At 36.6% G+C, this 25,508-nt stretch overlaps 1 protein-coding gene across 1 annotated transcript in view; it reads right to left on the reverse strand.

Moving 5' to 3' along the window:
* LOC306854501 (1,4-alpha-glucan-branching enzyme-like) overlaps positions 1 to 25,508 on the reverse strand; it is a 183,014-nt gene that overhangs the window by 128,183 nt on the left and 29,323 nt on the right. The window contains exons 2-5 of the mRNA XM_079392593.1: positions 15,324 to 15,493; positions 11,182 to 11,297; positions 4,871 to 4,996; positions 3,625 to 3,760 (exon numbers count right to left, since the gene is read on the reverse strand). Of these exons, the coding sequence (XP_079248719.1) occupies positions 3,625 to 3,760; positions 4,871 to 4,996; positions 11,182 to 11,297; positions 15,324 to 15,493 (548 nt within the window). The remainder of the gene's footprint in view (positions 1 to 3,624; positions 3,761 to 4,870; positions 4,997 to 11,181; positions 11,298 to 15,323; positions 15,494 to 25,508) is intronic.

Here is a 25,508-nt window from a genome sequence, read left to right on the forward strand (position 1 = left end):
GTAACATTCATTTGCAAAAACTTTTTAATTTATTTATTTTTGTTATTTTTTATTAAATCGCTAATGGTATACACTTGTAGGCATACCTTGTACCAACTCGCGAACCCCACTTTGGGAAACCCGATAGGCATCTCCTGTCAACAATACATGTTTCAAAAACAGAGTCCAAGATCAAGGAAGCAAAAGTTGTTATTAAAGGGATTGTTCGCCCAAAAATGAAAATTATGTTATCATGTACCCTCATTTCATTCCAAACCTGTATAGCTTTGTCTTTGAGTGATACACTAAAAGAGAAATGTTAAACAATGTGCTGGTCACTATTTCATGCAATTAGCAGTCATATAATAAAAAACATCTGAATATATAAATATCTGAGGAGGGCTCCAGAAGATTCTCAGGAGTTTCCATTTTTATCACATAAAGGTACTCTATTATACTGGCTTTGAATACAGTAACATTATGATTCTTATATTGTGCCTTTTTTGTCATTTTGGTGTGTAAGAGTGAGAGTCCCCATTCACATTCCTTAAATAGACCAGGACATTTTTTCAAAAATTCATCTTTCATGTTCCACAGGCGAAATTAAGAATTTTCAAATTTGGTGAACTCTCTCTCTAACGGTCACATTACCTCAATCTCAAATCCACAGGCTTCTAAACCTCATCTTCTGTGTCTGGTAAATACTTGAAAATACCCCTGCATTTCCAAAACACACCGGTGCACTCAAGTCAAGTCATTTATATATATAGCGCTTTTAACAATGTAAGTTGTGTCAAAGAAACTGCACAATATCAAAAAAGGAAAATAGTGTGTCAATAATGTAAAATTAAAAGATTAAAAAAAGATTTTCAGTTAAAGGCATTTCATTATTGAATTCAGTGATGTCATCATCCAGCTCAGTTCAATTTAAATAGTGTCTTTGCAACCAGGTCGACGATATCGCTGGAAATGAAGTGTCCCCAACTAATCAAGCCAGAGGCGACAGCGGCAAGGAACCAAAACTCCATCGGTGACAGAATGGAGAAAAAAACCTTGGGAGAAACCAGGCTCAGTCGGGGGGCCAGTTCTCCTCTGGCCAAACAAACCAGCAGTTCAATTCCAACTGCAGCAAAGTCAGATTGTACTCAAACACACCGCTCTCCAGCCCTCATCCACGACAGCACTAATGAACACTCCACATGGCGGCTAAAGCCTGTAAACAGGGTGTTGACCTGCAGAAAGGGGCTTGGTTGAGAGAGCAGTCTCCCCACAACATTGGCACCAAGGCCATGGCTCATCATCAATGCGGCAGGTCTGTCAGGTTAAGCACCACTGCAGCTCATATACTTTGTGATGAAGGAGGAATATTGGCAGGCAGAACATAACCTCTCTCCGGGCTAACAATAATGCTTGTATCTTTACAAAAATGTACTGGGATGGTACCATCATTCATTGATGTACTGGAGGATAATACTTTGAGTACTGCCATAGTACTTCAGTATTTCTCTGTAATGCATCAAAAAGAATAAATTGCTTTACAGACCTGCTACTGATGAAGCCCATTGTGTTTTTTGTTAGCTGAGAAAAATGAAAGTGTCTCTCTAAGAGCATAACATTATGTAGTAATTATCTTTGCCGTCTGAAATGTCTTTTCATTTGAAAAGTTTAGCTAAAACAATGATTTGAAGAAAGAAAGAGTATTAAAACTTGTGGCAATTTCTAAACTGAAAGCAATAAAAAGAGACAACTGTTTAAACATTTTGTTTCAAAAGGCCACAGAGAAACATTTCAATGTTAAAACGGTCAAAGGACACATTCATGTGCAGTTAAAGTAATTTATAAGTAATTTGTTTTAAGAAAAGTTTAAAGCGTTTGTAGAACTGTCAAAGAAGAAAAAGGAACCAACAAAGCAAGGCAAACAAAACTGGAAAAAAACAAACTCAAACTAAATAAAGCAGTAAAATAAAGACTGTGGTCGAAAAAAAAAAAGTATGGATTAAAATACTTTGTTTGAATAAAACATTTTTGCCAAAGACAATAATTATTGTAAGGCAACGTAAAAAAATAAAAAATAAAACCAATGCAATCAAAACAAACAAAAAAACAACACAAAGTAATAAAATACAATAAAATAAAATAAAAGCTGTTTAATAAAACCAACATCCATGCATGGATAAAGTAGCCTAATTTGTTTCAGTGAAATGTAACTGATTAATCTAAGGCAAACAAAACAAAAAATACAAATAAACAATGCAAACAAAACATCATAACACAAAACAAAAAATACAAATAAACAATGCAAACAAAACATCACAACACAAAACAAAAAATACAAATAAACAATGCAAACAAAACAAAAAATACAAATAAATGCAAACAAAACATCACAACACAAAACAAAAAATACAAATAAACAATGCAAACAAAACATCACAACACAAAACAAAAAATACAAATAAACAATGCAAACAAAACAAAAAATACAAATAAACAATGCAAACAAAACATCACAACACAAAACAAAAAATACAAATAAATGCAAACAAAACATCACAACACAAAACAAAAAATACAAATAAACAATGCAAACAAAACATCACAACACAAAACAAAAAATACAAATAAACAATGCAAACAAAACATCACAACACAAAACAAAAAATACAAATAAACAATGCAAACAAAACAAAAAAAAATACAAATAAACAATGCAAACAAAACATCACAACACAAAACAAAAAATACAAATAAACAATGCAAACAAAACATCACAACACAAAACAAAAAATACAAATAAACAATGCAAACAAAACAAAAAAATACAAATAAACAATGTAAACAAAACATCACAACACAAAACAAAAAATACAAATAAATGCAAACAAAACATCACAACACAAAACAAAAAATACAAATAAACAATGCAAACAAAACATCACAACACAAAACAAAAAATACAAATAAACAATGCAAACAAAACAAAAAATACAAATAAACAATGCAAACAAAACATCACAACACAAAACAAAAAATACAAATAAATGCAAACAAAACATCACAACACAAAACAAAAAATACAAATAAATGCAAACAAAACATCACAAAACAAAAAATACAAATAAACAATGCAAACAAAACATCACAACACAAAACAAAAAATACAAATAAACAATGCAAACAAAACAAAAAAAATACAAATAAACAATGCAAACAAAACATCACAACACAAAACAAAAAATACAAATAAACAATGCAAACAAAACAAAAAATACAAATAAACAATGTAAACAAAACATCACAACACAAAACAAAAAATACAAATAAATGCAAACAAAACATCACAACACAAAACAAAAAATACAAATAAACAATGCAAACAAAACATCACAACACAAAACAAAAAATACAAATAAACAATGCAAACAAAACAAAAAATACAAATAAACAATGTAAACAAAACATCACAACACAAAACAAAAAATACAAATAAATGCAAACAAAACATCACAACACAAAACAAAAAATACAAATAAACAATGCAAACAAAACATCACAACACAAAACAAAAAATAAGGCTGTTAAAAAAAAAAAAATACTCAGAATTCTCATTATACCAACATTTTTGTTAACGACGTAGTCTCTTACCAAGATCTTTGATCCTAGGCAGCACGTTGTGTGTAAAGTTGCTGTAGGATGCCACTTTGCCCTCCGGAGAAGCAATGCCAACGTGGGACTCGTATATCCGTAAGCTCCTGGGCTTCTGTGGACGAGGGTGCTTGTGCTGGCACAGAAACAGCAGGGAAATAACTCTGGAATAATTCTTCATCCAAATTTAATATCACAGTACATGCCAATACAACTGAAGATAAGATGGAGCCGCTGAACAGAGCTGACAGTAGCTAATTTGGAGAATCTCACCAAATCATGACTCATGACTCATGACTGGAGGACATTAACGGGCATATATCATTCAGAGTCTGAGGAGATGATAAGTAGAAAGCAATGAAATGGCTCATGTTGTATTAATAAAGACGTTTTCTTCATCCTGCTGTTTTCAGAAACAGTTTGCTTTGCTTGGAAAGTTTAATTGATATGGAATATACAGTACACACACACATGCCCTAACTAGAGTTCTGTTTTATGAAAGAACATTTCTGCCATGGAATAAAAAATATATTTAGAAAAAAAAAAGTTATTGCATATTTTTCATCTCACAATTATATCAATTTTTGGGATATGGGATTGTAAGTTAACAATTGTGGGAATAAGAATTGCTCAGAATACCAAGAAAAAAATCAGAATGGCAAGATGTAAAAATCTTAGAATTCTGCTTAAAAAAAAAGTTAGAATTGTGGTATGCAAACTCAGAACTCAGAGAAAAACGCCAGAATTGCAAGTAGTACATTTAGAATTACAAGAAAAAAGTCAGAATTGTGAGACGTAAACTCAAAATTACCAGAAAAATAAATAAATAAATAAATCACAATTGCAAGATGTAAACTCAAAATTCAGAAAAAAAGGTTTGAATTGTGGGATGTAAACTTAGAATTTTGCTAAAAACTTTGAAATGCGGGATGTAAACACAGAATTACGGTTAAAGTAAAGTTAGAATTGCAAGACAAATTCAGAATTCTGATTAAAGAAAAAGTTAGAACTTTGGGACATAAATTCGCAATTCTTTTAAAAAGTCACAATAACCTTTTTTTACATTTGAATTAAGTGGCAGAAATAAACTTCCATACTTTTCTCACTTACATGGTCATCAAAATTAAGAAATCACTACATATGCATCGTTATACTTAAATAGAAGGGTTAAAAGTTGAGGACCCATTATAGTTCACTACAAAATAAAAGGTTGGCACAACGGTGCTGGGGGGAAATAATCACTTACAATGTAAGGTTGAGGAGGGTCCCAATGTACCCAATCATAGATGACGGACTTCTCATGCTGGGTCACATACTTTGCCCAAGGTGAAATTCGGTACAGCCGCTCACCTGTTCTAGTGTGAACAACCACCTGGGAAGAGAGACAAATGAGGGATGTAACGGCAAGGGCACAGAGAGAAGGTCGGGACGTGGGCACAAGCAAAGGGCGCTGGGTAATGCAGGTAAGAGAAAATGTGTTTACAGCTGCCAGAAAGCAGGGATAAAGGGTCAATCTCATGCTCAAGAGGACGTTTGAGTTCAGTCTGACCGCTGGAGGTGAAAGAGGTTTTTTGAAGACTTTTGAAATTATTACATTGGGAATCCAGCAAAAAATATTTGAGGCAACAAGCAGCTTCTGAATGGTATGAGAGTATTTTTTAAAAGAGAACTGCATGGTTATTAATGTGATAACCAATTTACAATCACAGAGTGTGGCAATAAATGTGCAATGATTCTGGGAAACATTTGTGTTTACTTATATTTTTAGCTTGGTACTTGCTATACAGGCATATACATACAAACTTGAAAGAGTAACATGAATAATAGATCAAACGCTTTCTGTTTTTACCAATATGCCCTAGATTACAACTATAGACAGAGAGGACAGGAAAGATTACGTGGGAACTTATGTTTGTGCCAGGTTTTAAAGCAACAACTCACTCAAAAATGACAATTTTGTCATTATTTTCTCAGTCTCAAGTCACCCCCCCCCCCCCCACCCCCAAACCTCTATGATGTTCCGGAAAACACAAAAAATGAGACATCTAGCAGAATGTCTAGGCTGCTCTTTTCTATATAATGGAAGTGAAAGGGGGCAAGGGCTGCCGAGCTCCCAAAATGACAAAAATATATATATATTTTTAAATGATGCATTTTGGAGTTGTGGTCAATGCATGTTGAAATAAGCAGGCTAGACATTCTGTTAAACAAACATTTATTTTTATTCATATAAATAAACATATTTTGTTTTATATGTATAAATAATGACAACAATTGTATAAGTTACTGAAGAGATTTGTAACAATGTCCAGAAAAATTGTGTTATGCTACACAATGTGAGATATAAATTCACAATTTGCAAACTCAAGATTATTTCATTCAGAATTTGGAGTTATAAACCTATCTTGAGGGAAAACAAAAATTGCAACTGTGAGATGAGAGGTTATAAATTGCACAATTGTGAGAACTGAAAAAAGAAAAAGTCAGAATTATGAGATGTATACTTTGAATTTTGTGGAAAGATTTATGGTTTAATGTATGGAAATAAGCAGCCTGGACATTCTGCTAAATGACTATTTCTGTTCCACAAAAAAAAAAAAAAAAAAAATCTTATGCCACGCTGTGTCTTCCTCATGGAGAAGAAGATTTCTAGAGCTGTCTAAAATAAAGCTATTACCCAGCACAAAAGAATTGATCAGAAACGGAAAGGGTCATTTAATCCTTTGTGTACTATCGGCATTGTTATTTATAGCTAGAGCAAAACTATTCACTCGCAGTTATTAAAAACTCATCATATGTCTCAGATCAGACTACAGAAGCGATCCTTTCTAAAGGGCATTCGAAGGCAGAGTGTGAATTTAATGTCAGAGTGTGTTTTTTCATTGATCTGTAGCGGTGTAGATGTGCAACAGTCAATATAAAATAATATAATCTCTAAAAATTGCAGTAATACTAGAATACTAGCCCTAGGAAATTTGAATTCCATTATTTTACATTTTATATATACCCTGTAGAGAGAATAAAATTTAGTATTACCACAATTTTAGGAGTTATCAAATCTGATATTATATTATACTGAAATCTACATATAACATTTCCGTTATACTACATGGCACAACTACTATTAATTTTAACTATTTCGTTCTACACATACATCAAAATAATACAATTTAGTACTACGACAACTTATTATATTGACATTTCAATATATTTCATAATTTCATAACTCTAAAAAATGTGGTAATACTAGACAGTCCTGAGAAGTTAAAATTGTATTATTCTACATTATTACATATGAAACCAAATATTGTGTTCAAAAATAAAATAAAAATACACAAAAAAACATTAGAGTTTCAGTTATTTACTTTTCTTTAGAGCAATTATTATATATTATATTAATGTTATTGAATGATTTATTAGAAATATTTTTAAAGTATCGCAATACTGAAGACTGAAGTAATGGCTGCTAATAATTCAGCAAAGGAATACATCATTCATATTATGTATAAATATATACTGCAATATATTTCAACAGACAACATTTTAAATTGTATTAATATTTCACAGTACTTTTAAAAACATTATACATTGTATATAAAAAAAATAAAAAAAATAAATAACATACAAATGTATAAAAAAAAGGTACAAAAGCTGTGACTGGGATGATACCTATTTAAAAGGTACATCTTTGTACCTAAAGGGTCCATACTGGTACCTTAAAGGTACGCATCAGCACCTAAAGTGTACATAATAATACATACAAAGTACAAAAAATTACTTTTTGAGTAGGCACTGCCTCAGTGACAGCTTTTGCACTTTTTTTTCCTGAGTGTAGGTGAACATGGTTTATGAGGGCACGTCTTCCTATGTCCTTGTAATCCAAATGTCTTTAAAAACATACTAAATGGTATGATTACTCATATAACCTCAATTTTGCTCTAACCTGACAACCACACTCGAAGTAAACTATATTAAGGCACTCGGTTTCCAGCTCGCTTTCCAAACAAGAGTGAGAAGAGAGCAGTGTGTGCTCAACTGCAGTCCAACTCACTCCGAGTCGCTCCTCTCTTCTTTTCCTCCCCGCTGCTGCGCACAGTCACGCGACTGTCAGTACAGGAGAGCAGATCGATAACAGAGCGTCTCTCACCGTGTGAATGCACCCGCGGGAGCTCTCCATCCTGAGTCTCCCTATCTCTCTCTTTCCCAGGCAAAAAGCAAATGGATCATTTGATGGTCCCCTCCATAGGCTGCCAGCGAGAGGTAATGACAGAGCCATTGGCACCCGCCAGTGACCTACAGAGCAGCGTCCCAGTGGGGCTCAATCATTAGCGGCTTCTCACCCGAGGACATGCGGGAGCGCCAAACCGCCACACCACGGGTTTGCCAGTTTATATAATTACCCAGAAAAGAGTGTGAGAATGGACAGATGCTGAGCCAGACCGACTGATGGAGAGCAAATAGCAGAAAATAGCAGACACACGGTGTCAATGAAAGCAGGGTGAGCTGGAGGATAAATGGATGATGACAAAACTCTTACTGAGTTCATTTAATGTGTGTCACTTTGCTGTACTGTCATATTAGGATCCAGTCGCAGGTTTATTGAAAATATTTACTGCCAATGAATATTTCTAACCTCACCATGAAATGTTTTGCATTATTTTGATTAAATAATATATTTCTGTTCCAATCATAACGACAATTTGTAACTTTTCTTCATTCAAAAGTTTGGGGTCAGTAAGATTTTTTTTTTAAAAGAAATTAACGTGCATTCTTGCTCAATAAAATAATTAAAGTGACATTAAAGACATTTACATTGCTACAAAATATTTCTTTATTTTCATTAAATATTCCTAGATAATAGTAAGAAACGTTTCTTAAACGCCATTGGAATGATTTCCAGAGGAACAAATAAAATAAAATATTTACATATTAAAAAAAAAAAAAAAAATATGTTCAAATTGGGTGATAGAAATGACATATTATGGTTATATAGAAGAGGGGGAAAACTTCAAATGGAAAATGGAAATGCTCCTCTCTGATGAAATTTTCAAAACTAATGATATATAAAAAAAATGTCTCTCAAAAATCAATCAATCATCAACACGAACAAACATCAAGATTTTGTACTAATATTGTCATTTGTGGCTTAATGCAAAAAATATTCCACACTTATGTCACTACATTGAGTTTCAAATAAAGTTGCAACATTTTTATTTATTTTGTTTAGTGGAGAATTTGCATTTCCTAATTTCTGGAATATTTCTCACAATTCAACATAATTTGAGTATTATACCAGCCACCAGCAAAAATATATTTTATTTAATTTTATTCCCATTTAATGACTGGCTAATGTTAGTTTGTCAAATGTATAGTGTATAGGTATATATCTCTGTCTTACATTAACACAAATGCCTTGAATTTATTCAACAGGTGCATAAAACACCCTTTGTAACAACACAAGGTCTCTCCATCATGATATGAGCCTGGCGTGAAGCAGAAAGAACAGGACAGTCCACTTCCAGCATAATTAAAGTCTGGCCGGACCACTTTTCACTGGGAACATAATCCAGTTGACACTTAACTCATCCGAGTCCAGTCTGAGGGCCTGAAATGGGACAGGGCCAGGGTCTGCATATGGTTCTTATCGTCCAGAGCCTGACCTGAAGAAGACAACAGGAACAAAGCAACCAGAAAAGCAGCCTGTGCCCAGTGAGTGGCATCTACCTGCCATCAATCAAGACTCTGCCAGTGTGTCACACAACATAATGGACAGCAGGAGCGCAAGAGGCTGGACTAAACACAGAGATACAGAACCGGCTTTGTAAGCAGACAGATTAGAAATGAATCTCAGCTTTAAGGTAGCAAATGGGTAATTGACATGATGCTATTTTTTTGGTCAATTAATGTATTCAAAAATACATTAAAAAATATAAAATGACTTTTATACACATCTATACGCAACAATATGATGAGCATATTTTAAAAATTCAATTAAAGATTCATTTGCAGAGATACAGTAAAAACGGGAAAACAATTTATTCTTTAAAAGAAGACTCTTAAAATGTCAAATAATTTGACATTTTTATAAGGAAAAAATAATTTAGGCCACAAAATGTCATGTGGTGCAACTTAATGATATTTAAAAATAATAAAAATAATTAGCTAAAAAACAAAACTTACCTTTGAAATTATATTTAAAAAACATTTTTGAAAATTATTATTAAGGGTATGAGGAAAATATGTTAATTTTACTTGATGGTTACACCATATGACATTTCTAGAGTCAATAAATGTAAACTATTCTTGAAAATGGTATAAAAGTTTTTGAAAATCACACATAAAGTGTATATTTCTAAGAACTTGGCACATGTGTTTTAAACCAGATTTTTTAAGATTTTTCAATAACCAAACAGTTGCCGGTAGCCATTGACTTCCATAGTAATTTTTCCCATACTATGGAAGTCAATGGCTATCGTCAACTGTTTGGTTACCAACATTCTTCAAAATATCTTATTTTGTGCTCAACAGAAGAAAAACTCATACAGATTTAGAACAAGTGGAGGTTGTGTATAATGATGACAATTTTCATTTTTGGTGAAAATTAATTACATTAGTTAAAGAGATGTTAGTTAAAGACCCAAAAATGAAAATTATGTCATAATTTACTCACCTTCATGAGACTTAGGTTAATCTTCAAAACACAAATGAAGATTTTTATTGAAACCTGAGATGTTTCTGCCCCTCTATTGAAAGTCCAGGGAACCAAAATTATGAGATGCAGAAATGTTATAAAGGCGTTGTAAATCGAATCCATATGAATCAAGCAGTTTAATCCAAGTCTTGTGAAGAGATGCAATTGCTTAATATGAGGAACAGATTTAATTTAGTTACCTAGACTTTCAACAGAGGGACAGAATCTCAGATTTTATTACACATAACTTAATTTGTGTTTCAAAGTTTAACCAAAGTCTCGTGATTTAGAAGGTGAGAAAATGAATGAATGAATTTTCATTCTTGGGTGAATTATCTCTTTATCTCTATTAATGTGAGGTATCTTTGCTGTAATTTCAATATTTATTTCATAAAGCCCAAAATGACCCTATTAAGGCACCACTGTGGCCTGTAGATGATAGAAAGCAGCAGAGCAAGTTGTTACATTTTGATGCGAGAATATTATGCATGGATGAATCGTTCACAATAATATCAAGAATGTGTGTTAAAGTAAATAAAGTCCATTCAGCTTGTTGACTCGAACTGAGTGAAGAGTCCAACCGATCCAGCAGGACCTCACTTCAATTTGTTTAAAATTAAAGCTCTGTGTTTTAAACCTCATGGGTGTGAAGCTCCAAACTGGAGCGGCGTTATTAAAAACATATGCTGTTGAAGAGCATCAAATAGCTTGAAAGTCACAGCTGTTGCTGTATCTTTAACATTGACACGCCATCCATAAAACGGCTGAATATTAAAGCCATCTTGACAGCGCATAAAGCCTTCATAATACCTCAGCGCCTCATTCAGGCTAATGAAGTAAACAAACCAGCTAATGCGTCTGCTCACCTTCAGCTTGGAGTTATGAGCGACAGCAGGTGTCTTGTCCTCTTTTGGGGGTATGTGCAGCTCCCATTTCCCAAAGTCCTTTTTAGTGTAGGGATGTGAAAAATTATCCCAGCCATCTATTAAAAGAAAGGAATTTCAGTTAAAAACTTTCCCTGCTCGATACATAATATTACATACACATTTTCTTAAGTGACCGGTTTTGTCTGTGTAAAACTTGCAGTGTGATGTGTTTGGTACGATGATATGAGAGATATGATTTTACTGTGTTGTTGCATCGTTGCTAAGGTGTTCTGAGTGGTTGCTAGGGAAAGGGAAATAGGGATGTGCAAAACTACATGTTTTCAAAATGGACTTGCTGATTGGTTAGCTGTTCATAAACATAAAATTTTATTCTAGCTGCTCCAATCTAAAAATAACCACTGAAACGTCCTATAAAATCAGACAGCAGACTTAAGGCTGACTGATTTCAACTCGTTTTCATTTTAAAACACATAACTTTTGCTATGGTTACGCCTGTCGTTTACACTACTCCAGCATTTTCGACCCTCGAAAATGGAGACTTGAAAGCGCTACAGACCCTGTTTTAGTTTGAAAACTCCGGGTTTGCGTTTCAGTGTAAACGGACCAAAACGGATACTTTAAAAAAATGCAGCAGATCTCATTTTAGTCTGAAAACTCCGGGTTTGCGTTTCAGTGTAAACGGACCAAAACGGAGACTTTTAAAAATGCAACAGACCTCGTTTTAGTCTGAAAACTTCGGGTTAGCGTTTCAGTGTAAACGGAACAAAACGGAGACTTTTTCAAACGCCGGGTTTGCGTTTCAGTGTAAACGGACCAAAACGGAGACGTTTGAAAACTCCGGGTTTGCGTTTCAGTGTAAACGGACCAAAACGGAGACTTTTGAAAATGCAGCAGACCTCGTTTTAGTCTGAAAACTTCGGGTTAGCGTTTCAGTGTAAACGGACCAAAACGGAGACTTTTGAAAACGCTGCAGACCTTGTTTTAGTTTGATCATGCTCATTGTTTTACCCATAGATAGGTAGGGGTAGATTCCCAATTTGACCGCTCCAAGCACGTAGACGCGTCCGCCATCTAAATAATAGGGAATCTACCTATACATATTGTGGCGGGAGGAGCAAACGACAGACACAGTGGGTGTGGCGTCAAGCCTCGGAGAGGTTTTTATTAAACAATAAAAAGGGAAAATAAAGTGTCCAAAGGGGAAAAGTGTCCAAATAAACGGGGAATCTGGTGTCCTCGTTGTGCTGCGGGGCTTGTGCAGGAGGGTAGTGTTCAGAAGGGAAGGGTCCAGGGAAGGGGCGGAGTCCGGTGGCCGCACGCGCTCCCCTCTCGGGGCCGGGAGCGAGTGGCGGCGGCATCTCTTGCGCGGCTTCTTCCATCTCCTGGGCCCCCGGCGCTTCTGGGGGATTCGACGGCCCGGCATCCTGGCCCGTCAGTCCTCCTCGACGCTCCCTTCCTGGACCCACGAGGACACCAGCGTGCATGCACGGGGTAGAGACCGGTCTCCCGAGGAGAGGCGCGCTCGGCGTTTAAACAGCGGCGGTGATGAGGCTCTATTCACATCAGGTGCGCCTCATCACACGCCGCCAGCCCTAGGTGTTCAGCGCCCCTCCTCTCTCACACACCCACTCCCGTCGGGAGCCTGGTGAAGGGCGGCGAATACGGGACGGGGTGGTGATGATGGACAGGGGGGAGGCAGCCGACTCGTCACAATATCTATGGTTGTACCTGCATGAATGGTCACGTGACATGCGTTTTCGGTTGTGTAGTATAGACGGAGATCATTTCTGTAACGCAATGAAAACACCAGTGCAGACGAGGATCGTTTTCATTTTAAAAGGAAAACAGGGCCTCATTCTGACTTCAGTGAATAGCATCATTTGACAGCATTTCCAAAATGGTGGGGTGACTAAAGAAAGGTTTGAGAGGTTTTATGGTGAAAACACGTCTAATAACTAAAACACAGCTTACTTATTAGGCTACAAATTAAATGAACAATGTAGGTTAAGCTCTCGGGTCATTTTGAGATATCAACCTCAAATTTGGAACAGAACTTGTTTAGATTTATGGCTTTGATTCATTTCAGGTTTATTTTTTTTTCACAGTTTTAGAGTAAAACATGTTTTAGAAAATATATTTTTTATAAAAAAAAAAAAAAAAGTGAAAATAGTATTTTTGCACATCTTTCATAAACAGACGTTTAGTCTCTTTTAAAGAAGACACTTTAGATTAATAATAAAGAAAAAGGCAGATTAATAATAAAGAAAAAAATAATCAAGCAATTATACAGAAAAATTATACAGCTATAGAAGTTGGAAATGTTCAGGTCTATGCTCAAAAAGTGGTTATTAATTATTGCATAAAAAATTTAATGCCATAAAATCCCCTAAAAATTCAAAATATGAAATAAAAAACATTATCAAACTAAATTATAAATTCATTTCTTTGAAGAAAAAAAAAAAGCAATTTTTGACCGCCACACAAGGTGCACCAGAGGGATGAAAAAAGTGCATCATAACAGAAAGAGCAAGAGAAAAATAACACAAAATATAAGTCCCCTTAGCATATAAGGTGAAAAACTGCAAATTGGTTTAACAGAGCATTATAATTATTTTCATAGTAAAACACTGTTAGTTTCTGTGAATGGATAATATTAAATACGATATAATTTACGATTGAAAACAGTAAAAGGGCACATTATTTATTTCATTATATTTAATAATTATGTTATCCGTAATGTATATTGGGTGCTTTGTGATAAATTTTTGTGCATTATTGTATTATCGTGTTACCCTGGTCGTGTTTTGTCATTGTTTTCTATTTTACAACCTGTGTATTATTATACTGGTTATCACATTGTATGGCAATTTGGTAATTCACGATTGATATATTCATATTACATCATATTCTAAGTTGTAAAATATACAGGTACCAGTATGTCTGCGAATTTTTGACCACGGCTGCCAGTTTTTTGTTTGTTTGTTTTTTTTACTGCAAATTCAACAGGATAATTTTACACTCTTCAACAATCTGTATGATTTGAGTTATAATTCATGTCCTTCACACACTGTATGCCAAATTTGAATAATTAGTGTTAGGAGTTTGTTCAAATCCTGAGAAACAGTAATAGTGATGCTTATCTATCGATTGCCTAATTTGCATTCTCTCTGATAAAATAACTAACAACTAATAATTTGTTTATTCAAAAGCAAATGTAAGTTCTGCCATGTGATCAAAGTCTACAGAATTTGGCCTGCAGTCTCTAAAGTCTGGCTCATTACTTCTTTAAGAAAAAACCTTGCACTTCCTAATGACTAGAAAAGACAAGCAAATGCCTTCAACTTCTGCATTCATGCACTTTTTTGGTGAGAAATCATTATGCCAGACTTTTGACAAACAAAAGATTTCAAAAGAAAGGCCCTAGTGACTGACTGACTGACTGCATTTGGTCTGGTAGGCAAGTCAGATAACCTTGAAGGGATTCTTCTTTTTGTCTTAACCTGAACACAATGTTCTTTCATCTGGTTTAAGATGAAAAAATGATCTGTCAAAGAGAACAAACAGTCAACTACAAATTGACATAAGATATAGATGAATAGGCAGACTAACTCTTGTATGATTTATGAATTCTGCAAAGGAACTAAATATCAGTACAATAACAAAACTTTATGAATTATGAATTGTGACAAAGCTGAAAAGTTTTTGACAACACCTTTTATATAACGCTCCACTATTGGGTCAACACAAAATATAAAAAATAAATCAAATGTGTTACCTTATTATTTACATAAAACCGTCTTGCATTTTAAGTATAGTACAGTATGGCTTACTATTTAAATTAATTAAATTAATTGTTATTTTTACCATTAAAATAATCATTATTGATTAAACTTGCATTTTGCAGTCTAATTTTACTAAATGTGGAATGGGAAATGCGCCATTTAGCTGAAATTTAGCTTCTTAACTTCAGCTTTGGCTGAAGTTAACTTAATATTGTATTCTTACCGCTATATTTTAATGAGATTCGGGATCTAACAAAAATCACTGCAGTACTACCCGACGGGAAGATGGCAAGCGCCTAGGGCTTTAGGGAAAAGGCCTTAGAATGAGAAAAGACGTACTGAAGTCTCCAGTGAGGAACAGAGCCTCAGCGGCCGGGGCCCACTCCTTAAAGAAGAGGCTGTTGTCTGGCATCCGCTGTACTCCGAAACTCTTATAGCTGCGTGTGAACTGATCAAAGCCTCCTTCGGCCTCCTCAAGGAGTGTGAGCTGCTTCTCAAACAGCCCATACCTTCAAAAACAAAGCAGAGGAAAACTTCTTAGCAACCATAGACAGAACAGATGCTGTATTTCACATATTAAAACAAGTTCCACAGCTGAAAATCCTATAAAAACATGAATATGTGTAATGTCTCTGAGCATCAGCCAAAGTAAATATATCATACCATAAAGACACTATGGGCAAAATACAAAACAAGTATATCCCAATACACAAGAAAACAAACCAAGAGAAATCTGAATGACTGTTAACCAATTTATTTGGCATTCAATAGCCTCATCTGAATTATTTATTAAGTTAATATTTTATATTATTATATACGCCTCCTATTGGACAACGCTTGGCAGAAGAACCACATTTACCCCCAGGATCGTCTTTGAAATCTCAAAGTTGAGTTCTCATTTGAAAACAGCCACCCACTCATGTATACTGATAGAGGTTGCCATTGACCCGGCATCTTTAACACACCGCACATAACATCACCCGGAGACACTAAACACCTAAGCATGCATCCTGTTCTTTGACTTCCCTTCTGTTTTCAATATCACCCACCTTCTTAAACAGAAATATGGGCACTGAGCCAGCCAAGTGCTGTCAGCTGCTCGATTTTCTACAAGGGAGATGAAGTTCACCTCCCACCCTCTGGCCATCAACAAAGGTGTGCCACAAGGCTCTGTACTCCCCCCACTTCACATTTTCTTGTTCACAAATACGCTAGCTTCACTTCAAAGCAGAGCACACTGGCTGAATGATGGTATAACAATATATACCACCTGATAGTCAAAATGTTTCAGTCGATTTTACTATTTATGACCTAAACCATTTATACCACGGTACATATTTAAGATGTTTTTTTTAGCTCATATGTTTTATATCATGAAGAAGATGTTTTTTTTTGCATTGATGTTAAACATAATAGTTTATAATGAATAAATATTTTAAACATATATACACACTGTTCAAATGTTTGGCATTAGTAGTTGTTGTTTTTTTGGTTGTTTTTTTTTTTTTTTTTTTTTGCAAGAAATATATACTTTTATTTAGCAAGGTTTTCAACATGAATAACAATAATAAATATTTATTGTGCACCAAATCAGCATATTAGAATGATTTCTGAAGAATCATCTCACAGTGACTGAAGACTGGAATAATGGCTACTGAAAATAAAAGCTTGGAATTTTACATGGATACTGTGTTATAAAATTACTCATACTGTGATATAAGATTTCAGTCATATCCAACTCTACAGCACAATTCCTGAAAATACAACACAAGATCAGCTAGAAGTAGATAAAGCAATCCCGATGTGCTAACATTAAGCTACGAATGACTTTTTGGAGGTCACTTCATTCTTCAGGCACTTACAGACCTCAAACTCCCTGTCTCCATCAACAGTCAATAAACTGCCATAGCAGACTATTTACGATTCTTAGGCACCTATACCTGTTGTTCTTTAAAATGGCATATCAAGACAGACTCCCTCATCTAGAAGGCATATCAGACATGATCTTCCCCAGACAAATCAAGGAAGTGAGGAGTCAGCCAACACCTCCTTGATCAATTCTGCAGAGCCATTCTGCACATACAAGCTAACAAGAAAAAAACTGCAACACATCGTTAGGGGAAAAACACTCACACATATTATTGACTTCAAAAACACACATGAACAACAACATCTTACCAACTGCTGTCAGGCCACAACAAAGCTTGCAATCAATACAACATCTTAGTATTACGTGGATGTTAATACACTATGCGAACATTAAAAAACCTGCCAATACCTATATCAAATAGGATTTATTTATTTGTTTGTTAATTATTTTTACCTTATTCTTTGTGGTGAAATCTTAAATATTTAATCATTACTAAAAATGTACAAAAAAAAAAAAAAAAAAAAATATTTACTAATAATTTAATCATTTTTAGTGATTCACCTGTTTATATGTTGCATATTGAACTTAACGCTTATGTTTTTCCACATTTTAATTAATTTATTTAAATAAATAGTTTGTGGGGTGTTGTCCCGTCCCATAGAGTATTTATAATTTGTACTCTATATTGTGCATTTATAGTGCTGTAGTTACTGTCATGTGTTATATATAAAAGCTGTACTAAAAGCCATTTAAACCTGTTCATGTGTTATAAAAGATGCTAATCTATTCTGTAGAAGTTTTTTTTTTTTTTTTTACAAGAACAGGGTCACATGACTTTATGTGAAAACACGAGCTGAAAATGTCCATGACATTTAACATCACAAAGGCAAAAGTACTTAATAAATGTCATTTAAGGTTCTTCAAAGCTAAAAAAGAAACACTCTTGAGTTCTACTTGTTTATTCGTGAACAACCAATACTTCTGTCGCAGAGCTCTACATTAACAGTGACTTAACATCTGCTTTTGAAACATAAGTGCTCACAACACACTAGAGAACACCTTATGGCTAATTCTCATTCTTCAAAACAATCAATAGCATTTAAGATCCCCTTTGCCACCTGCTGCTTATCAGATTCCGTGGTTGGATGCCGTCGCTACAAGAATTAAATGCCGAATCTAAACAGCTAAGATCTCAGCGGTCTGTCAAACGCCTACAGCATTCACACACAGGGGTGATTTTCTACGATAAAACAACTGGAACTCATTCGTTTTCAATAAGACTTGGTGGTTTCCGGCAGCATGAGTAATGGTGCGATGAAGCGGAGCTCAACTTTCTTCAAATGAGCAGCAATTACCAACAAAGCTAAAAATGGCTAGTAGAATCCAACAGTATAGAGACTTATGAACCAGAACGCCCCTTCAGGCCCACTGCTGGAGATGTTGATGGGATGAAGAAGAGGCCAAAGCTTTTGGATGGTGCCCGAGGATGAAGAGGGCAAGCTGTTCCAGTCTGAACAGCCAAAGCATGTCTGCATCCTCAATGTGAACTTTAAGCCTGAAGAGCTGACTGGCCTGGCATGGTCAAGCAGAACCCTTGGGGCTTGTCCATTTAGGTCCCAGACACCTTCAAAACAAATGTCCCATGACATGTTTTGATTTTCTGAACTCTTTTGAATAAATTTGGTGTTTGCTTGAGGCAGATTGTTAGGGAGAGGTGTGCTAAAACATAACTATGTGAGTGGACAGTTTTCTTGTCGTTGATACAAAAACGAGGGAAAAACCATTAAGCCATATAAGAGATGCAGTCGGTGCTTTTTTGACTTGGGCCTGTGAAATGGACACTGAATAACTAACCTATTTCTTACTTAATCTTAACAATTTCTCACTAATCATCACTCACTATTCAATTTTAAGAAAGCTAATTTGGTCAAAAATACAGTATAAACTGTTACATTGTGACATATTAATTTAAAACACCTTTTTTATATTTAAAAATTAAATTTTTCATGTGATCACAATGCAGTGAAACCTATGTTGTGAGATATTATAATTTAAAATAATGTTTTCTATTTTAATATATTTAAAATGTAATTTACTGTGTGATAAAATACAGAATAAAATCATATTGTGAAATATTGTTATTTAAAACAACCGTTTCAATTTGAATACATTTTAAAATCGAATTTATTTCTGTGATCAAAATATAGTAAAAACTGTAATGTTATGAAACTATTACAATTTAAAACTAATGCTTTCCATTTTAATATATTTTAAAATGGCCATTTCTCATTTCTCACATTTGCATAATGTCCGCCCATTGGGCTGTCATTCACGCTGTACGCAGTAGACCAATCACAAAGGACTGCGCCATCTGACCAATCACAGCAGCGAGGGAAGGAAGGGTTTAGAGAGACTGATTCTTTGAACTACCCTCGCATGAGTCGTTTAGGAATAATTTAGAAATTAGCTATTTTTTGAGAAAACTAAAGTGATTTTTGACCTTGAATGCATGTAAACCTGTTTTAGGAGACTCATGAAACAATATTAGCAACGTTAAAAATGGCATAATAGGGGCACAGGTCTTAACAACCTGGAGCTCAACACTCTCAAAACTGTGGAGATGATCATGGACTTCAGGAGAAACCCCCTGCTCTCCCTCCACTCACCATCATGAACAGCGCCGTGACTGCAGTGGAGTCATTCAGATTCCTGGGAACCACAATTTCTCAGGACCTGAAGTGGGACATTCACACTGACTCTATTGTGAAAACGGTCCAGCAGAGGTTGTACTTCCTTCACCAGCTGAGGAAGTTCAACCTGCCACAGGACTTACTGAAACAGTTCTACTCTGCCATCATTGAATCCATCCTCTGCACTTCAATAAGGGCTGGTAAAATCACTCTGGACCCCTCACATCCAGCATACTCCCTCTTTGAACTGTTACCGTCTGGTCGACGCTACAGAGCTCTGAGCACCAGAACGACCAGACACAGGAACAGTTTCTTCCCTCAGGCAATCCATTTCATGAACACTTGAACTCTTAAAAAGAAACATGAAACACACAACACTATCATAATTTTTTTTTTTTTATTTAACACACATACTTATTTAATTTCAAATTTGCACCTAACATACCTGTACATACTGAATTGTCTATTTTGTATATTACGTTTGTGCTATTTTGCATATTGTCCATTTTGTATATTTGTACATTATTTTTTTATTTTCTGTGTCCTGTCCTGTTGCTGTCATTCTGTCGCACTCTGGAGCTACTGTCACTAAAACAATTCCTCGTATGTGCAAACATACCTGGCAATAAAGCTCATTCTGATTCTGACTTTAATACATTATAAAATGTAATTTATTTATGACCAATGCTGAATTTTCAGCATCATTACTCCAGTCTTCAGTGTCAAATGATCCTGATTGCTGATCTATTTGCTACTCAACAAACATTGTTATTATTATTTGACCTAACTCTAGCACTCTCTATTCTAATTCTATTCTTAAAAAAAACTTGCCCCTTTTAGACTTGCATTCTATTCATTTACTGCTTGTATACTTTTTATTATACAATTAACAAAAAGCAAACATGGCCTCTAACACTAGCTTGCTCTATTCTTTTTCTATTCCAAAAAAAATTAATAAATAAATAAAAACCTTGCTACGTATACTGCGTTAGGCTAACCGAGACTTGTCATAGCACTTGCATATCTTTGCTCTTTTGTTGATTTTGATTGCTTCCATTGTCCTCATTTGTAAGTCACATTGGAAAAAAGCATCTGCTAAATGAATAATGTACATTTCTTTAAAAAGAAATATTGTTAAAATCCTACTGACCCCAAACTTTTAAACCTGCATATGGACACTATAAGCACAGCTCATCAATAGGGTAACTGAGGGTATTTTTTTAGCAAATAATACACAGACTAAATGAATAAAACCTAGAATTACACAAAACTGTCATAAGTCTTTTCAAAAACACTGACCTACAGATTATCCATAATAACAGATTCATTGCTCACAGCAGGCAAGAAATTTGAAGTCTAACAGTAAGTGTCGCTAAATTATCTGTGTAAATTTGTGGATTAGTTACATACGGCAAAGCTTTGACAACTGTAATGCTGAAAGGGAGGAATTCACAGACACAATAGACCACGAGAGGGTTTCACTGTGCTGTCAGTCTAGCACTTACTGTTAGTACACTAAAGCGGAGCATGCTGTCAGCATGCTAAAGGCCACTCTCAAAACTCTCTGTTTATCACAACCACTGGAAATCACAATGAACAAAAGTAGAACAAAATGAATCACAAACTAAATATATACTAAATGTTGAAGTAGAACAAAATAATTGCAGATCAGTCAAATCTTCACAGAAACTCAAAAGCAACATCCTACATGCTTCAAAGAAATGAATGGTGTGCTTTAACCACAGCCAATCAGCAGCAGAGTAGAATTAAATCTGATTCATTCATCAATTAAGTGCACTTGACAAGAAATGATACATGATGATTCATCATTTGATAAACTTTTAACACTTTACAAAAAGGGTTCATTTGTTACTGCATTAGGTATTTATTTATTTTTTTAAACTGCATTTATTAAACCAGATTAAAGGGCACCTATTATGCCACGTTTTACAAGATGTAAGTCTCAGGTGTCCCCAAAATGTGTCTGTGAAGTTTCAGATCAAAATACCCCACAGATCATTTATTACATCATGAAAATGCCTATTTTGAGTGGAAGCAGAAACACACTGTTTTTGTGCATGTCTCTTTAAATGCAAATGAGCTCCTGCCACCTTTTCCAGAATAGGGCTGTGCCTTTACAGCTCGTATCTCAGATCTCTGCCAAAAACATCTGTTTGATTTCGATTATAATGTATATCGCGCTGAAGTCATGCATTTTAAAGCCATATCAGTTTAAACTTCCAGTATCCGGTTTCTGAGCGCACACTTCTGAAGTAAGCACACAGAAAGCGGCTATCACATGACATGTGAGCACTAAACCAAGTTCTCTTTCATGTCGAATTGAGCTTAAACAGTCATATACACACGTTCATGTTAAAAACACACAAGCGGGTTACAAAAACATGTCTGTGAAGGTAAACATCTAGAAAATAAATTGCATGTTCATATTAGATCTGTGTATTAAGTGACAGCAGCATACGCTGTTAGTATGATTCAAACAATAAAATAAAAGCAGAAAATCACTCGCTGCTCTGGACTGAATAGTCTATAGCTTCAATAAGAAGACGTTTCTTACATGAATGCTGTTTTTAAATGCTCTAGCGTGAAGATAAACATGGCGGATTGTGTGTGGCTCACTCAGGACGGGGTATCTGCTAATACGGCAGTGTCATTCAGCAGTGAATTTTGCATAATAGGTGCCCTTTAATGCTAATTTATAAACCTAATGTTGTTCATTGTCAAAAATGTGCTGTCAGTATTTTTGTAATACTTTTACGGCAAGAATGTAATAAATTGATCAAAAGTGACAGTAACGATATTGATAATAATACACAATAATTATATTTAAAAAAAGAAAGTGTTCAGGATATCAAAGAATCCTGGGATAAGTAAAATAAAGTACAAAATAAGCAGCACAACTGTTTCCAACATTGATATCATTGCACCAGCACCTTTTCATTACATTATAATGATTTCTGAAGGATGATGTGACACTAGAGTGGAGTCAATCTAATCACAGTTAATTAAACCTGTATATTACTGTTTTACTATATTTGTGATTTAAAACTGCATGCATTTGCAGTATTTAATTACAAATACAGTAAAACACCAATAGCCTTTGCCTTGGTGAGCATAAATGATCTTTCAGAAACAAAAATAAATAAAAAAATCCCACTGACGAAACTTTCGAATAGCAAGGCATGTACAAATGAACATGAACCAATATTAATAAATGCTGTAAGGGTTCATCATAGGTTCACGATACCTAATGTATTAACTAAAGTTAACAAATCTAATCTTCACGTAAAGTGGTACCATCAAACTTGGCTGTTCGTGAATGAATTCATTGTCATGCAAGATCACAATGAGCCAGTTTAACCTCTGGCATTTGGCTTTAAAGTTTTAAGCCTTTTTAAAGTTTCTCTCACGAACCACTTTAACAAGCACAGAAATATGATATGAATACAAATGCGCTCATATTCGGTCAGTGTCAAGCACATCTTTTTTTTTGGAGAGAAAAGACCCATTTTTATTTTCGAACATTAAACGAAATTAACATAAATCAATGCACAGACAGCACCGTAACAGAGTCATATTTAAAAAGGTTACTGGCTTACTAATCCATCCTTTATCCTTGACTGCCATCGGTATGAATGAAAATGAATGATTTTACACTTAAATGCAGCATAATACGTGTTAAGAGCGAGCATAGTGGGAAAATTGCATATTGTAGTACATGTTTACTTAAATATTTTATATTATTATATAAGTTTATAAATAGCATTACATTGCTTAAGGGTGCCATAGAATGGAAAACGTCTCGGTTACGTATGTAACCCTCGTTCCCTGAAGGAGGGAACGGAGACGTAACGTCAGTGTGACTGACTAATGGGAACTCGCTCGAGAGCCCAATCATCTTCGAGTGTTAACAAAACAAGCCAATGACAGTTGGCGTGCGTGTTTCGCCACGCGCACCCCGCCCCGCAGTGCGGGTATAAAAGGAGAGCGCGTGCAAACGCACATCAGTTTTTCGCTGAGGAGCCGAGACTGTGTGCCCCGGCCGTACAGCGGTGGTACAGCAACTATGGCGACGGGACGTTACGTCTCCGTTCCCTCCTTCAGGGAACGAGGGTTACATACGTAACCGAGACGTTCCCTATCAGTCAGTCACGTTCGACGTAACGTCAGTGTGACTGACTAATGGGATCCCTTGGAAAACGCCACTATTGCTGACCCCCTCCAGTGCCCTGCGGAAGCCGGCAAGTCCCCCCACACCAGTTGGGGTGGAAGATAGGACAGGGCTTAGGCAGAGATGACAGCCACTGCTGTTCCGTACAGTGGTTATGGATAACACTGGGAAAGCGTACCACAAGTAGAGGAACGCTACGGAAGCCACATCCTGCGTAAGGAGGTACCACGTGGCAATTACACATATGGACTGACCAAGGGCAGTACTACATATGGAAGTCTCTGAGGTAGACTCAGCCATCCTGGGGTGAGATAACAACACAGCAGAGACGGCAGAAGGTCTCTGCCAGGGAAAGACACGGGCTCACCGTGAGGGGAACCGTACCGTGGAAGAATACACATGTGGGACCACCCGAAGGGGAATCACTACACACGGGCACCTAGCCCAGCACAAGGGCTGACCTTGGGCAAACACACGAGTGCTGGACCTGGCGTCTGGCGTTCCGCCACGCCTGACTGCCGAGGGTGCGGGAGGAACTTCAACAGGGTTCGCCATGGGGAACTGAACTGAGAAGCAACAAAGCGCACGTATCCGGTCCGTAGAGGGGAATGGCGCAGCAAGCGGGATTGACACCGAGCAGTGTCCCAGTGCTACTGGCCGTCTGAGCCAAGTACACGGGAGGACACGGGCTCTACACGGAGATTATAAAATCTCGCAAACGTGTTAGGTGCCGCCCAGCCGGCAGCTCTACAAATGTCTGCTATCGAGGCGCCCCGCGCCAACGCCCAAGAGGAAGCAATGGCTCTTGTAGAGTGTGCTCTCACACCGAGGGGGCATGGTAAGCGCCGGGCCTGATAGGCCAAGACTATAGCCTCGACTATCCAGTGGGCAAGTCTTTGTTTGGAGACAGCCTTCCCCTTCTGCTGTCCCCCGAAGCAGACGAAGAGCTGGTCTGAGGTCCTGAAGCTCTGCGTGCGGTCCACGTAAGTGCGCAAAGCGCGGACGGGACAAAGCAGAGCAATGGCTGGGTCTGCCTCCTCCCGGGGCAGCGCTTGCAAGTTCACCACCTGATCCCTGAAGGGTGTGGTGGGAACTTTGGGCACGTAACCAGGCCGGGGTCTCAGGACAACGTGAGAGTCATCCGGCCCGAATTCTAGGCACGAATCGTCGACCGAAAATGCCTGCAGGTCCCCTACCCTCTTGACCGAGGCCAATGCAGTGAGGAGCGCTGTCTTCAACGACAGAAACTTAAGCTCTACTAACTGCAGAGGCTCAAAGGGCTCCTCCCTCAAGGCCAACAGGACCAAGGGGAGATCCCAAGAGGGTACCAGATGAGGGCGCGGAGGATTTAACCTCCTCGCCCCTCTGAGGAACCTGACGACCAAGTCGTGCTTCCCTACAGACTTACCGTCTACTGCATCGTGATGTGCGGCAATAGCGGCGACATACACTTTGAGGGTGGAGGGAGACAGCCTTCGCTCCAACCCATCTTGCAGGAAAGAAAGCACGACCGCGATCGGGCATCCCCGGGGGTCTTCCCGGCGGGAAGAACACCAATCGACGAACAGGTTCCACTTCAGCCTGTAAGCGTGTCTTGTAGACGGGGCTCTAGCTGAAGTGATTGTGTTTACTACCGATGGAGGTAGCCCACCTAGAACCTCCGCGTCCCGTCCAAGGACCATACGTGGAGATTCCACAAGTCTGGACGCGGGTGCCAGAGGGTGCCCCCTCTCTGAGAAAGGAGATCCCTCCTCAGAGGAATTTGCCAAGGAGGG

This window comes from Barbus barbus (genome assembly GCF_936440315.1).
Source record: "Barbus barbus genome assembly, chromosome: 34".
NCBI classification, from domain to species: Eukaryota; Metazoa; Chordata; class Actinopteri; order Cypriniformes; family Cyprinidae; genus Barbus; species Barbus barbus.